The 16,936-nt window shown below is 39.6% G+C and overlaps 1 protein-coding gene across 3 annotated transcripts in view; it reads left to right on the top strand.

The window, feature by feature from the left end:
- AUH (AU RNA binding methylglutaconyl-CoA hydratase) overlaps nucleotides 1–16,936 on the top strand; it is a 158,409-nt gene that overhangs the window by 53,690 nt on the left and 87,783 nt on the right. For all 3 annotated transcript variants that reach the window (XR_012002123.1, XM_025984125.2, XM_025984124.2), the window contains 2 exons: nucleotides 10,336–10,428; nucleotides 12,039–12,095. Coding sequence is in view for 2 of the 3 variants with exons in the window: in XM_025984125.2 (XP_025839910.1) it covers nucleotides 10,336–10,428; nucleotides 12,039–12,095 (150 nt within the window). In the remaining variant the exon portion in view is untranslated. The remainder of the gene's footprint in view (nucleotides 1–10,335; nucleotides 10,429–12,038; nucleotides 12,096–16,936) is intronic.

Here is a 16,936-nt window from a genome sequence, read left to right as displayed (position 1 = left end):
ATTTTTTACCACTGCATTTTAGAAAAAAAAATTGTTTCGTTGTATTGTTATACACATACCATAATATATGTAATTCTTCCTTCATTGATGGACATTTAGGTAGTTTTTAGTTTTTTACTATGACAGACAACAGTGCAGAAAACATACATATCATATAGTGTCTGAGGGAGCCTTAATAAATAGAAATCCTCCTTCTGTCTAAGGTTTGGAATAAATTAAAAAATAAAGTGTAGAGACGGGCAACATATTCTCTTAGTTCCTGATATTAGCTACGTTGAAGGTTGATGAGGAGATTTGTTCATTTGGCTCTCCCACATCAGGCCAGCTTCTGTGTCACAGCTACACTGGGGTGGCACCGGCAGCATCCTGTGGCAGATGGCCCGGCGCCAACATTACGTAACCCACAGGGCACTTTTCTTGTAGGCGTGGAGGAGAACCTGTGTTTGAGAAAGAAGGAGGGCATAACTGAGCTAAGGAGAAGCTCGTTTATTATTTTTTATATTACCCATTTAAGTAAATAGTTTGTTGGGGTAGAGGAAATTTAGGGTCGGTAGTTCTAGGAACATGGGACCCATTCTGTCATGCTGTATGTATTGAGCATTTCAGAGAGGAAGAGAACATCTGTACAGCCATGGACACTTCCCAGTTGGGGAAGTGGCCTTGTTGGAAACTGCCTCTGGAGGCAGGTGGCTGGAGCCTGCACTTCCCCTGAGTTGATCCTCACATATGGAATCCCCTCTCTCTGCTACTCAAATAGGGAAGAAACTGTGCCTTCAGGCCGTCCCTATTTGTCTGTCCCCAATTAGCTAGTGTTTTGTTGTAATTTTCTAAGTTTAATTATTGTATAATGGCCAGAGAGTGGCTGTCATATTTGTGCTGTGTTCAATTTGTTGTTTATTGGGTATTTGCCTTGTGGATGCTGCTACAGTGTTATTCTGTATGAATTTTATTCTTTCTAGATCTTCATTGTGCACTTTTCCTTTGTTAAGCCTAACCAAGTGCTTCTCCTTTGCCCATTTAATGCTTTTACTCAAATGTTGCTCATTACATATTAATATTATGAGATATTTCCTTCGTATTTGACTCTGAGATACACCATACTTCGAATTTTTAGAACTTTATTTTCTCTCTTTTTGTAGATGTTTCTCTAATGTTCTACTTGTAATTGGGTTTTGCTGTATGATCCATTTGGAGTCTTTCTCTTACTAGATGAGTACAGCTTCTTTAAATGTATTGATATGTTTCGTTGTTAACACCTGTTGTGATTTCCTGTGCCTTCTGATTTTGGTTATTTGACATTTAAAAAATATTAAATATGCTGTGTGGTGGTGGTTGTTTTTGGTTGTGTTTGTGGGTTTCTTTTTTAAGATTTATTTATTTTAGAGAGAGGAAGAGAGTGATAGTGTGTGCTGCAGGGGGAGGGGTAGAGTGGGGGGTGCAGAAAATCTCAAGTAGACTCCCTGCTGAGCTCAGACCGCCCCCTGCCCCCCAACTTGGGTCTCTGTTTCCCAACTCTGAGATCATGACCTGAGCCATAATCTAGAGTTGAATGCTTAACCCACTGAGCCACCCAGGTGCCCCTCAGCTGCTGCTTTTATTACAACTTTACATAGTATACTTGATCCTTTCCTTTGGAAAGTTCTGTTGACTTCTTACTATGAGCAGTGACAGAATTGGTATATTTCCAGTTTTAAATTCTTCCCTCCCTGTTGCTTTGAGCAACATATTTATGGACATGTCTCCTCAGGCAAGAGAAACAAGCAAAATTAAACTTTGATACTACAACAAAACAAAAAAGTTTTGCACAGCAAAGGAAACCATTGACGAAACAAAAAGGTAACCTGGTGAATGGGAAAAGATGTTTGCAAATGATATATCTGATACGGAGTTAATACCCAAAATGTATAAAGAACTACAACTCAACACCAAAAAACCAATCTGATTAGAAAATGGGCAAAAGACCTAAATATACATTTTTCCAAAGAAGACATGCAGATGGCCAACAGATAAGTGAAAAGATGCTCCATATCACTTATCACCTGGGAAATGCAAATCAAAACCACAGTGAGATAACAATTTTTATCTATCAGAATGGCTAGTATCAAAGACAAGAAGTAGTAAGTTTTGATGAAGATGTGGTAAAAAAGAAACCCTTGTGTACAATTGGTGAGAATAGAAATTAGTGCAGCCATTATGGGAAATAGTATGGAGATTCCTCAAAAAATTGAAAATACAACTATCATACGATCCAGTAAATACTGGGTATTTACCCAAAGAAAACGAAAACCCTAAAAGACACTTGAAAAGATGTCTGTAACCCTGTTTATTGCAATGCTATTTATAATAGTCAAGATTTGGAAACAACCTAACTGTCCATTGATGGATGGATGGATGGATGAAGAAGATGTGGTATACATGTACACACACACACACACACACACTCACTCACAGTGGAATACTCAGCCATAGAAAAGAATGAGATCTTCCCATTTGCAACAACATGTATAGAGTTAGAAGGTATCATGCTAAGTGAAATAAATCAGAGAAAGACAAATACCATATAATTTCTCTTACATGTACAATCTAAAAAACAAATAAGCAAACGGAAAACCAGATGCTTAAATACGGAGAGCAAACTAGGATTGTCAGAAGGTGGGGCGGATGGGTAAAATAGATACAAGAGATTAAGAGGTACAAACTTCTGGTTATAAAATATGTAAGTCATGGAGATGAAAAGTATAGCACCAGAAATAATAAAATATATTGTAATAATGTTGGTTGGGGACAGATGGTGACTAGACTTACCTTGGTGAGCACTTGAGTAATGGATAGAATTGTCAAATCACTATTTTATACACCTGAAGCTAATATATATGTCAGTTATATTTCAGTTAAAAGAACCAGATTCTTCCCTTTTACTTTTCTCATCAGTTTTTCTTAATATTTTCTTTATAATTTTAAATTGATTCGTACCTGTTACTTGATTTTAACTTATATCCACATAAAAATAAATATAAATTGTGTATCTAATTAACCTCTGTTTATAAAAGATCAGGAAACTAGTATGCTTTATCCTGTTGGATTTATCATTTTCTTATTATTCAAGTCATAGAAGTTTTAGTTGCACGTGCATCATGTGTCGACTTTGACTTGTGGAAACATCACTATAGTCGAGACAGTGAACATGTCCGTCACCCCCAAAGTTTCTTCGTGACCCTCAATGACCCTTTCCTCTGCCCCTTCCCATTCTCTGCCTGTCCCCAGATAATTGCTGAGCTATTTCCCATCACTGGAGACTCATTTTCTTTTTTAGAATTTTGAATAAACGGCACACAGTATGTGTTAATTTGCATGTCATCTTTCAGCATATTTTTTTTTGTGATTCAGTGATGTTTGCATCAGTCAGTAGTTGGTTCCTCTTTACTGCTGAGCAGTGCTGCATTTTCTGGATGGAACACATAAAGCTGGTACAGACATTTGGGTCTTCCCCAAAGAGTGAGGGCTCTTACTGCTTTGTCTGACTGCAGTGGTCAGTATGTTATCCTGCAGGATGCTGAGTTGATCAGGGCCCCTGTGGATTAGCTGGGTATCTGGAGCTTCACCTGTAGGTTTTATTAAAATGCAGCTCCTCTCCTGGCTGGGTAGTTCTGGGGTGGGACCCCGGGGGGTCATATATTTCATCAGGCTTCCCAGGAATACCAGTACTGCTGGTCCTCAGACTGAGGGCCAGCAAAACCCCCTGAGGGTTTGTGAAGCAAGGCAGGAATGGGGTATTTTTTTCCTACCAGGTAAAAGTAAAAGTGTTATGTTTTCGTCAGAAATGGAAATAACTACATGTGTCATGTCAAGCAGCATTTGATATGCCAAGAGCTCACTCTTCCTTTCCCTCCCTCCCTCCTTCCCTTCCTTCCTTCCTCTCTCTCTGCTCTTCCCCCCTTCTCCCCTCCTTCCTTTTTCTCTCCCTCTCTCCCCCTTCCCCTCCGCCACCACATCCCACTGTAGTGAACACCTGGAGCAGCCGTTGACTGTGGAGGTTGTCAATCAGTTCTGTTTATTATGTATCATCCTCCAGACAAGGCTGTGGAGGTGTGTGGGGGCTTAACCTTGCTTACCTTCTCTCTGTTTCCCCAGGGAGGCTTTATTTGTTTTGGAATTGTGGTAGGAAAGGGATGCTCTGGTGTTGGCCCTTATCTAGTAACCTGTGATCCTACACTGGGGACAGTCTGGGTTGGAGGTTTGTAGGAAAATCTCAAATCAGAATTCTGTTCCAGGCAACCGACAGTTCCCCTGCTTTCCCTCTGTTAGATCGCGTGAACTTCGTGGTGTTCTAAAGGCTCCAGGAGTTACCAGAGCTCAGAGCCACTGTGCTTGTCAGGCTTCCCCAGGGGTCTCACCATTTCCCTTTCTTCAGGCTCATGGTCACAGGCCCTTGAGGAAGGATAGGATGTTGCCTTGCAGTGCTCAGTCCTTGCTCATGTCCATGGGCTCTTGAGTCCAGGCTGTGGGAACTGGTGAGGGGCACTAATGATGATGAGCAAATCCCTGAAGTCAGGCCATCTGTACTTGAATTGTGGCTGTACCAGGCAAGTGATGGCAGCTCCTCTGCCCTGTGCTCCCATTAGTGGTGAAGGTCATAGCAGTTCTGATGTTATGAGGCTGGTAGGAGGTTTATGTAATATTCATAAGGTGCTAAGGACAGTGACCCCACATAGTAAGCACTTTATCATATGTACTAGATTGATACGTAACTATATGGAAAGTTAAAAAGATAGGCAGATAAGAGATCAGTTTAGAAAAATCAAGTATCTTTTCTCAGATTGCAGAGTGGTCGCCCCCTGACTCCTGGGAAGGTGGCTCCCATTTACAAGCCTCCAGCCCTACTGTGTGATGAGGTGTGTTTATTGGCATCCAGGCTGGCTCCTTGCTCAGAACCACAGCTGGGCCTGCAGAGGCACAGCCACCTGCAGGCTTTGGGCAGTAGCAGTTTTATTTTGTTTCTGTAGTTCCTTTGAAATTTGATGAGGGAGAGGATACATGAAGATGAAAGTTTGAGTTGGAATTAGTTATAATTAGGAATTTATTATAATTTTCAGTTAACTCTTATTTCTATCCTTTTTGAATGACTTCAATAAAGTCAAACTTCTAGTATGCTCTATGAGCATTTCTTTGAAATATTTCTCTGTTTTGTATAAGAATATGATTCTTCAGTCAAAGCCATATTTAAAAATCACACTGACACTAGCATTTTCCCTTAATAATTTAATTTATATTTTTTGGAAACATTTGAAAACCTGTTACATATGGTATCTCTCTCAGAGCTAAAAGTAGGCCTGTTCCCCTTTCCCCTCATTCATGGTCTCCTGACTCCAGTGCCCCTCCATCACGGAGTGTTCCCCTGCAGACTACTGAGGCAGACCAGATCCTTCCCAGGCAGCTCCTTTAGTTTTCTCTTGGAATAGCAAAACTTTAATTGTTTGCTTTAATTATATTTTTAGGAGCATTTCAAAGGATTATTATCTTCTTTGTCATACCTGGCCCATTTCCTGGTACTAAACTCAAAATAGTATCTGATCCTGTTGGTTGTGTAACATGCCGAGTCATAATTTCTTCCTTTTGCTGTTGGGAATAACCTCTGCTCCTGGCAGCTCCCATGTCATCCAGCCACAATCTTACACAACTGCCGTTTTGATATTTCTCAGTTCTTTGTGATGGATAATCTGCCCTTCTGAAGTGTGTTATATTGAGTCCACTAAGATTATTAAGTGCTACCAAGCAGAAAAAGTACTGGAAGTGAAAACAAGCATATGAGGTAACTGTGAAACTAGCTTATACTTTGGGATGACTCATCTTTTCCCGAAGAAAATTTGCTAAGAGAGAGAACGTCTTTCAGGGAAAGCTTGAGATTACGTAAAATTGAAGATAAAAAAAAATTAATTAAAAAAGTTTTGTTTTTTTTTTTAAAGATTTTATTTATTTATTTATTTATTCATGAGAAACAGAGAGACAGGCAGAGACACAGGCAGAGGGAGAAGCAGGCTCCATGCAGGGAGCCCGACATGGTACTCGGTCCCAGGTCTCCAGATCATGCCCCCAGCCAAAGGTGGCGCTAAACCACTGAGCCACCCAGCCTGCCCTTAAAAATGTTTTTTAATCGAAGTATACAGTTGACATACTAGAACTTCAGAATATACAATATTGTAAAATGGCTGAAATTTAATTACTTATTGAATGTTAATTAAGCTGTTCTGCTTACATAATTTTTTAGTAGGAAAAATTTTATAGACTGCTTTATGGATGCTAATTTATGTTAATCAGCCTTTGAAAGGAGCAAGTAATTTACCTGCATAATGATTTGAGAGTGTTGATACCTTATTTTCCTTGTTCTTATTTTATATAAGGACCCTACATTCCATGTCATTTTATTTTATATCTTTTGCATAAGATGTAATGTTAAAAAACCTAGCACCTTGAGAAGGTTTCTTAAGTTTTTAACTATCAAATTTAAAAATAATTCTCATTATTTCCAGAGAATATAAGCATATAGGGGGCAAGTGTTGATTCTTCACCTTCAGGATTAAGAAAATTTGAGCATGGGACAGCTTTCATCTCCACCCCCATCTCCCAGATCAGCTTGTTTGGATTTGTTTATTTCTCCTTAGGTCCTGCCTTGTTCTCCAGGTCAGGTGGAATTGAAACCTGCTTGTTGCGCATGCCCTGTCCCCAATCATTTTATTTTATCAACATAATCTCTGTTTATAGCGCCTCTTGCAGTGAAAGGGAGGGTATATTTACTAATCAATTTTGTGTTTTTTATCTGCATTAACTCTTTTTTTTCTTTTAATGACATTTTATAAATCTGTTCTTATTTTAGAGGGAAAAATCTAAAGAATTTGAGACAACCTGTATTAGGTAGGAGTTGAAATTTTCAGAAACTGGACCTCAGTAGTGTCTATGTTTCAGACCTGGGTTTGATTTTAGAGATCCTTAAACTCACCTTTGTGGTTTTTCTCTCTGAAGAGCCGGCTTCCCGCAGGTAGCTGGTGAGTGCCCTCTGCATTTTCCCATGGCAAGGAGAGAACTCCATCCTCTTCCTGTTCTCTCCTGCTCAGAAACCCTTAATACTTTATCTTTTCTGTAGCTCCATTGGGCTACATACATTGATGTTATTTCTTTAAAGTATTAAGTGAAAGAAGTTCATAATAAAAAGAAAAGCAAGGAGGATATGAGGTTTAATGTAATAGGGACAGAAGAAGCAGCCCCAGGGTAGTAAGAAGGATATTACTGACCAGCACTGATTTGGTGTTAATCTCTGTTTCAGAATGTGTGGCAAATGTTCTGATAGAAAAGCATGTACAGAGTGCCATGGAAGTGCAAAGGAAGGGACTTGGAGCAGTGCCTTGAAAGATAATTAGGTGCTAGCTAGGCATGCCAGGCAGAGGGCAGTTCATCCACAGGCATGGATGGAAGAGTAACTGGAGGTGCTTTAAGTGGTTGGGGGCTAGGACATAGAGTACGTGCCTGAGATTGGAGAAGAAGTCAGGCGAGTGGACAGAATGTAGTTTTTGGGGGTCTCCTGTGCCATGTTGATTGTTTTCTCCATTTTTATCCTGGGTGTGGAGTAAATCATTGTACACTTGTAAATGAGGGCAGTGGCAGGATTCCATTTGCATTTTAGAAAGATTATCCTATAGGAAATATGGAAGATGCATTGGAAGGGGCCAGTCGAGGGTGAAGGTCTGGTAGAGACTTCCTGCTGATGAGGAAAGACCCCAGGACTGGCTGTTGGAAAGGGAGGGGGGCTTGCAGATTTGTGAGCTGTGGAAAGGAGGACATCTGGGATGACTCTGGGTCATCTATCTTGGGTAACTTGGTGGAGGAGATACTACTGAGTGTGAAATAGAATATAGAAGGACTGACGGGAAGTTGATTTGAACATCAACTCATCAAAGCATTTAAGTGGAGATGTTCAAATAAGCAGGTAGTCAAAGAGATGCAGTGGAGAGTGAAGTTTCTGTTTGAGGCAGAGATTTGGACATCCTTGGTATTATATATGGTGAAAGTTCTGGGTGGGAATGAGAGAATTCCTGGCAGAGCTTCTGTTAGGAGGGGAGGAATGCTGAAAAATAAACTGAAAGTGGAAAGAAAGACAGGAAAGTTGACAGAGGGATTCCCCAGACACATGAAGAGGAATTCATGGATGAGTGTCTGGCACTAATGTCTGATCATCAGAGGCAGCAAGTTTAACAGGGACCGGGTAGTGGCCATTGGTTACAGGATAGCCTCCCAGTGTCACTGAAAGCAGAGCCAAAGCAGCTTGGGAGAGATGGGTGGAGCTGGAGCTCTGTGGTCAGGGTGAGTGGCAGTGGTGGCTCTCCTTTCTTCTCCTTCAGAAAGCTTGTCCTAGAAGGATGGGAGCCGAGGCTGAAAGGAAGCCCAGGAGAGGTTCTGATGGGAGAGACATGAGACTGGGGAGGCAAGAGACCAGAGGAGTCTAGAAATACCATCATTTCATTGCTAGGTTCTTAGAAAGAAAGGATTGAGAGTGGGTAGCAGAGTAACTCCATTTGACTTGTCGTGGTTTGAGATGATCTTGGAAGCCTCTCAGATGAACTTGCCATTATATTCCTTTATTATCTTTGTTGTTGTTGTTGTTGTTTTTTTTTGTCAGATATAGTTAACCAGATACCATTTTTTCATTAAATTTATTTACTGACAGTAGACCCTAATGTGACGATCTGTTTATTTTTTCACCAAGTGTGCTGTCAGGTGCACTCCTGGAGCACCTTTGAGTCAGGCTTGGCCTCTCAAGCCCTCACCTCCCCCAGAATGTTTGGGCAGGTACAGACAGTCCCATAGCCCCGTCACCCCTGCTTTTCTGGGAATGCTTTTGTCTTCTGCGGCAGTATGTGTACGTGTTCCCTCCCAGCCTTTTCAGACTTTGTACCTAAGATAAGACTGATAAATTCCTTCATGTGTGAATAAAACTCCGTGCACTTCAACAAATTTGTGTATTTTAAAAGGAGTCAAAGGGTGAACCTCTCTGACTGGAATTTCCAATTTTAGAATACCTGTTGAAGAAAGAGATTTTTAGGGATGACTATCTATTTACTAATTTATATTTTATTTTTAAAAATTGAGATGTAATTGCCATATATCATTGTATAAGTTTAAGGTATGTAACGTATTGATTTGCTATATTTATATGTTACAGTATGATTACCCTCATAGCATTAGCCAGTACGTCATGCCACATGATTATTATTTATTTTTTATCAGAACAATTAAGAGATGGTGCCAGTTCTGTTTATACTGTAGTAAGTTTGGCCAGCCTTGCTTCACATTCCCATTGTCAAAAATAAAGCTAATAAGGAGGAGTCTGCTTCACAGAATAATTAACCAGTCAGTTTTTGAACCACTTTTAAAAATGAAATCTATGTCTTCTAATTTACAGAATCTCATTAAAATAATCTTCTGGGCTTAAGAAAGTCTGGTTGGAGCTCTGTGGCTGGCTGATGCCTTTCCAGGCATGCTTTTGGACTGGTTCTCAGGACCTTCTCAAAGCCTCTTCCATCTGAAGTGTGCTATTTGATAAAGTTGGATTATTTTCTAGCTGTGGCCTGGCCTGTTGTCCTCATTCTCAGTGATAGAACTAGTGGGCGGTACCCCAGCAGCCCCTTGGTCAGCTTTTGTGTTGTTTGAGAAGATGTATTACTTTGTTGAATGAGATTGTCATTCTGAGTACCACAGTGACCCATAAAGGATCATGAGTTTTACAGTTTATACCTAAGTCATTTCATGTAGAAATTTGTATGAACCACACATTTCATAAAAGACTTTAGGTCCTAGGATGACAAAATCAGAACTGTGATTGTGCTAATTTAACAAAAAATATTTATGCAAGTATTTCAGCAATATCGGAAGATTTAAAGACATTATTGCATATTTATTTGGTGGAACTCTACACAATCATTGCATGTTTTTGAAGAGTAATAACAAAGGAAATGGCTGTTTTGTTAAAGGCAAAAGGGCTACAAAAGTCTGTATATAGTATCCCATTTAAAAATAAATTCACGGGACACCTGGGTGGCTCAGTGGTTGAGCATCTGCCTTTGGCTCAGGGCGTGATCCCGGATCCTGGGATAGAGTCTCGTATTGGGCTCCCCACAGGGAGCCTGCTTCTCCCTCTTCCCGTGTCTCTGCCACTCTCTGTCTTTCATGAATAAATAAAATCTTACAAAAAAAAAATAAAAATAAATTCACAAAAAAAGGTCTAAAATAAATCACATAGTAAGGTAACGATCTTGAAGAAACATAAACTCTTTCCTTCTATTTCAGCTAATCTTCCAGTGCCAACAATTGCAGCAATAGATGGACTTGCTTTGGGTGGCGGCCTTGAACTGGCACTAGCATGTGATATACGTGTAGCAGGTGAGAAGTAATCCTTTGAGAAATGAAGTTTGTGCTTACTCTTCAGATAATTCCAAATATTTTATTCTTTTCCTGTTGTTGAATAGAATGTTTAGTAGAAGTCACCCTTTGGTTGGGCTTAATGAAATATTGAAGATTCCCAGTTAAGAAAACAATTTGATAGTCTCGTGTTAGCCTTCGCAGGCGGGGAGGAGAAGAAGAATTGGGTCAGACAGAAGTGAATTTGACTCGTTGGCTCTGTCCTCTTCAGATCCATTTCCTCCTCTGAGATGAGGGAAACAACAGGAGCTAATATGTGGCCTGTGCCCAGTCCAAGTACTTAATTCTTGTCAGCTACAGTAATGATAACTTAATCTCTCTGAGGCTCACTTACTTCTTGCTTGGTTTCCTGTGAGTTGGATGAGGCGATTATGAAAATAATAATGAGAACAATAATGAGAACAGTGCTGGCCATGTGCTGAGTGCTGACCCGGTGCCCAGCTCTGCTCTAAGCCCCTGACATGTATTACAATGTATTACATCACACAGTTGGCCCCAGAGCCCTCTGCAAGGCACTCTGTGGGGTGCTTGAGGGAGCTGGGGTACAACAGGATTCTGATGGCCCAGAATCAGGGGCTGAGCTGGGATTTGAACCCAGGCATGCTGGCACCTTGGCCTCCACTCCTATTACCCTGGCAGAGCCCTGTCCGCTGCCACCATATGGTCACATTGGGGTGACCTAAGGGGCCCTGGGACCAAGGACTGGGTAAAGCAGGCAACATACTTGTTGCCATTCTTCCCCTGGCTCACACCATCCCTCCTGAAGCAGCTGCCTGTTAAAAATAGAGCCAATATAATTGTGTTTTCAATAGTTTTTGACTGTTTCCTGGGATTTGTAGCTGCTAATCCTTGTGGACTCACCCCGCTTTCCACTTTATTTCAGAACTCTACTTACTTATCTGAAATCATGAGCTTTAAATGGAAAAGCTAAGGTACATGTAGTCCATTTCTGAAAGAGTGCAGATTTTGGGAATTAGGATATGGGAGGTGGTCCAAGCACATTTTGATATGCAAGTAAAGAAATAATTAAGATATTTTAAAGTAGCCATAAAAATACAACGTGGAAAGAGGATCCCTGTCCAGCTGTCAGAACAGTAAAACCATTTGTCAAAAGTAACTAGAGATTTGGTCCTGAAAAGCTGCCATATCTGATATGTTATATTAAGCTGTTTGATTTGGAGGACTCTTCAGACAGCTAAAGATTCCTGCTTGTCAGACACAGTCTCTCTCCCCGTCCTGAATAATTAATGGGGGCTAAGCCTTCAAACATGAGTTGGCACTATCAGGTCAAATTATGTAGTTATAACCTTAGTTTTTCTGCATCGAAAATTCATTCACTGCTGAGCAGTTTTTATTGGGAAATGTTATGTGAATGTCTTAATATACATCATTTAGATAGTGTTTACTTATTTCCATAACTGAATTCCTTCTGAAGTGACTTTTAAAAAGATTTGTGACACAGGTTTAATTAGTAAACAGAATATTTCTAGCTGATTTTACTAACTTTTTCAAGTCTTAATGTTGGAATCTGATGATGTGCATTTTACTTAATTTTATTCTTTCCTTTTTAGCTTCCTCTGCAAAAATGGGCTTGGTTGAAACAAAGTTGGCAATTATTCCTGGTGGAGGTATGAACTCTTCTCACTCATCTTGATTTATTCTCAACCACAGGGCATAAGGCAAAAGGGTATTAATTGAAAAGGCAGCATTTTGGATAAAGAGACTAATAATGTGTTGTTTGCTTTGGTAGCAAAGTCTGTATTCAAAATGTGCTTTTTTAGCTTAGGTAGTTGAGAAGATGCTGGGTTTGCTGCCTGTTGCTCTCTTGTTCTGGTGTCTCCTTGCTTTTCTGTATCAATTCTTAATTTTTACATTATTCTATCAGTCACATTTTTTCTTGAAGGATTGCACTGATACTTTACAACTTTTATGTGGTTGTATAAATGTGCACACCCACAAAGAGCACGCGCATGTGGTCAGACCCCATGGGAGGAGTGGGCAGGGCTTCCCAGGCCTCATGTTAGCTGGGTGTGTGTCTGGGCAGCAGGACAAAGGTTGGGGTTAGTGGGTGGCCTGAATATAGAGCTGAGATGTTTTATCTGTCACTACAAAAAAGGTATGTGAGCTGCTTTTTTGGAAAGACTCTCTTAAGAAAGCCTTTCCCTGACATTGATAATGAAATCTTGCCTCAACCAATCAGTCTGAAACTTTGGTTCTTTTGTATGATGAGAGAATTTAGAAGTATTCCTAATTCATGAGGTCTTTGTTTCAGAAAGTAGGGTTCATTTCAGATGTGCATGTTGATAACCTACTAGTTTTATGAATTAAATAACAGAGACAATATAAAAGTGAAAAGCAGTGTGTGAACACTTCAGGCACGTTTGTGCCTGGACAGATTAAAATTGTATGTTTAACCTTATCTTTATAAGAATGTTTATCCTGATGAGGATGGATAAGGAGAAATCAAAATACAATTCAGTGAAACTGGTGACTATCTGGGTCAATGTGTAAGACTCAGGAAAAAGCTTCTACTTTGGTAGTCCACAAAAATGCTCTACTTGCAGGCAAAAGCACTTAATACCTGCCTGTTTTACCATGCCAGTCTTGTTCAGTGACTAATGAAAGCACTCAAAGAAGGATTTCTGTGGAAATGGATCCAGTTGAAAAGAATTGTCAGATAAATAATATTGGAAATAAAGCAAGGTTCAGAAAAAGGATGGTGTGGTGTGTTTCTGAAATTCTTTAAAGAAGCAAGCACTTACTGGTAATTAGGATATAACTAACCCTAGAAAGACCATGACTGGTGGAATGACCTTCTCCCTACCTCCAGCCCCCTGCAGATAGGTCAGCCTGAAACCTGTGAGTGTGACTTTATTTGGATAAAGGGTCTTTGCAGATAAAGTGATAAGGATCTTAAGATGACCTCATTCTGGATTATCTGAATGAATCTTAAAACAAGTGTCTTTATAAGAAGAGGAGAAGCAGGAGAAGGTCCTGTGAAGACAGAGATTGGAGAGAGGCCTTCACGAGTCCAGGAAGGCCAGGGATCTCTGGCAGCCACCAGAAGCCAGAAGCCTCCAGAAGGAACCCTCCCAGTCCCACCCCTGCCAGCATCTTGATTTTGTACTTCTGTCCTCCAGAACTGTGAGATGGGAAGATTTTTGTGCTCCTAAAGCCAGCAAGTTTATGATAATTTGTTGTAGCAGCCCTTAGAGATTAATACAGTGGTTTTTAATGTGTCAGTAATTTTTTTGGATGGGGAGTTAGTGGATGGCAGCGATAGGGGGTAGGAGAAAGATAAACCTGGTAATTTGGGTATTTATCAGATCTTGAAGATGAAATGGTTTTGCATTAAAACCACAAGAAGGTAGAACAGTTGCATGAGAGCACTGTTGGCATTGGCTAGATGAAAGAAGCCTAGTTGACTGTCCTGCAGAATCAGGAGTGGTCACATGAGCTCTTTCCCTGTTCACTCATGAGCTGTCCCTGCCTTTTGAGGTCTAGGAATTAGCATTTTCTTTCCAGAGTACTGAAGTTCTTTAGGGTCTTCCTCAATCAGGGACCTGCTAATTAGAAACTACTTGTAAATTTAATTCATTTTGGACCATGTATTCTCATGATTGTAATTATTTCTAAAATTTTAATTAAATGAATTTATTTGTCATTAAATTCAGAATGCTTCGACATTTTCCCGTCTACTTATAAAGGATCGTTTTCTGTCTTTGTCTTTCTTCCTAAGTGAGTCTGAGGAAATGTATTTCAGTTGTTTTCAGGTTCATTGCTCATATACGTATAGCTCTGTCATGTCTCACTTTCTATGGAGTTGAATTCTCCTTGAGGCCACGTTCACACTTTGAAGAAGAAAGACAGACATTTTGGTTCACTTTCACGTTTGTGCAATGGTTACTGATGCACCCTCAGTTGGGCCTAGTTTTTTTGTTTGTTTTTTAATACAACAGTGCAATTTCTTTAAGGTCTGTTTAATGTATTATCTGAAGGAGTGGTTTCTGAAATTTCTGTGGAGCAAAATCCTCTTCTGGATATTTTGATCCAGATATTTTCACCATATCACTTCTCTTCCCTTTCTTATAGTAGATGATCTTCATGAAAATACCACTTTCCCCCCCCCTTAAAATTGGTTTTAAATTGATGGATTTGCCATGGCTAATGTGATCCCTGGGATGTCCTCTTTTTGGCTGTGAACTACTGTAAGAGCTTCTTAGAATCGACGCAGTAGACCATTCTTAGTTTCTGTCTCCCTTATTGGTAGACCTCTTTCAGCTAAAAGATGCTGAGTTTGCTTCCTATTGTAGATGCTCCTTGAGTAGTGTGGCCCACAACCTTGTCACTGTCAGCAGCCCCGCCTCTCATCCGCTTCACACAGGAGCAGCTGTGGACAGCCACATGGGGGTAGAAAATGGAGGTGGGGGGAGAATGTTGTGGAAACAGTAAATGCGGTGCTTTCCTAGTACTATGAAGATTGTAGTAAATTCCTCAGGGTAGAATGTCTGAGGTACATGCAGACTAGAAGCTGTAGTGTGGGAGGTCTGGCAAGTCCTGCCCTTCTGAGCTCTTATAGGCCTGAGCGAGGTTTAGTGCTGGGTGGTCCAGAGGAGGCTGTACCTTCCCACCTCCCCATTTGGATGCCCCTGGCTGTCCTAGTCAGCGTCACTTCTGTCCTTTTGTGATGATACTTTACAGAGAAAATTGATCAAAACCCAGCGTTTAGCTTTCTTTGGGTTTTTTCTTTTTTTACTTGAACTTTTTAAAGGTATATTTTATAAAGCTTCTTAAAACACGTTAAATTAAAAATGATTGTTTTGGAGAAAGTAATATTCCTAGTGAACATGAGTATTAGTAGACCATTACTATAATGTGATTCTTAGATGGGTATTCTAAATTTTCATGTTTTCGAGAAAAGAGATTGTTCAGTGATGACTATTAAAAGTATATAGTTAATGAAGAGGATTATAGAAACATATTGGATCCGAATTCTTTAAATAGTATTCTTTAAATAGTATTATATCAGATGTAATTAGAAAAATTTAATGTAACCGATTGTCCTATACTTAAACCAGTACTTCTACTTGTAAAATATATATATATTTGATTTTAGATACTATAAAATATAAAATACAATGTTGATGATTGAAAGCACTAGCCATTTTAAAAACAATTAAGATTATTACCATAGGACCTTCCTGCAATGTCCGAAATTGGGAATCTTTGTATACTACAGAGCTCTACTTTATTCTCTAGCCTTTTCACCTTAAAGAAAGCTCTACCTCCTATGTTTGTCTCATTGGGAGAATGTTCCAATAGTTTTAAATAAAATTCCCTCTTAGAAGTAGCTCCTCAAATGATACCATCCTTTAATACATTTGTAAGAACCAAGTAAAACAAGTTCTGAGGATTAGGATTCTTTTGACGGTTTAGGGAATTTCTTTTAAGTGTGCACAGAAAATGGTGACTGATTGCCTCATTCCTGGCCTTTGTTTCTTGCCTCTTCTAGATGATTTGGGGTTTGTGTCAAGAAACCTTATTGTAATTAAAATAACTGTTAGGGCTTCTTGCTTGGGCATACATCACTATGGACAGGATGTGTATGTAGTACTTCCACTGCTCTGTGGTTCTCTTTTATTTCATCCAGCTTTTTATTTTGGGAATAATCAAACCAGAAAATTTGAAAGGCAGAAAAAATGAACCTCTTTATGCACCTCACCAAGATCTGCCCATCCCCGTACACCTCTCCTCTCACTTCCCTCCTCTATTCGTTCTTGCTGAGCCATTTCAAAATGACCAGGTGAACCTTCGCTGGACCAGCGTACCTTTCCTAGGAGGAAGAACAAACTCTTACATAACCACAAAACTAGTACTATACCTAACAATATTAGCATTAATTTCAGATTCCCCATGTGTTTCAAAATGTTGTTTGTGGTGACTCTTGGCTTTGCTTTTTCAATTCAGGATCTAGTTAAATGTCATATATTGCATTTGGTTAGATCTTTGGGTTTTTTTGTTTTGTTTTGTTTTTTAAATCTAGACAAGTCTTCCATCTCTTTGTTTTTTATAGCACTATTCAGACAAATTATCTTACTGAGGTTTACACATTCTGGATATGACTGAGTCATTTCCTCAAATTTAGATGTAGGTTAGAATATTTAGCCAAAAATACTCAATGGGCCATACTCTGTTTTTCATTTTCATTTTATGCAGTGGCACTTGATATTAGGTTGTCTCACTTTGGGTGATGGTAATTCTGATCACTTGCTTCATTTGGTGACTAACTACTAGTACACTTTTAACATTTTTTTAGAAACTTTTCGGGAAAATAATCTTTAATAAGTTTTATTTGGATTGATCATTCCCCAAATTAAAAATGAGAGGAAGGAAATGAGAGCACTCAGGTGTCATGGGAACAGGGTGGGAAGTGTCCCTGTTCATCTGAATCTAGGCTGTGCTTCTCAGT

Source organism: Vulpes vulpes, chromosome 1 (assembly GCF_048418805.1).
Source record: "Vulpes vulpes isolate BD-2025 chromosome 1, VulVul3, whole genome shotgun sequence".
Taxonomy (NCBI): domain Eukaryota; kingdom Metazoa; phylum Chordata; class Mammalia; order Carnivora; family Canidae; genus Vulpes; species Vulpes vulpes.
This window is presented reverse-complemented; position numbering and strand designations above follow the sequence as displayed.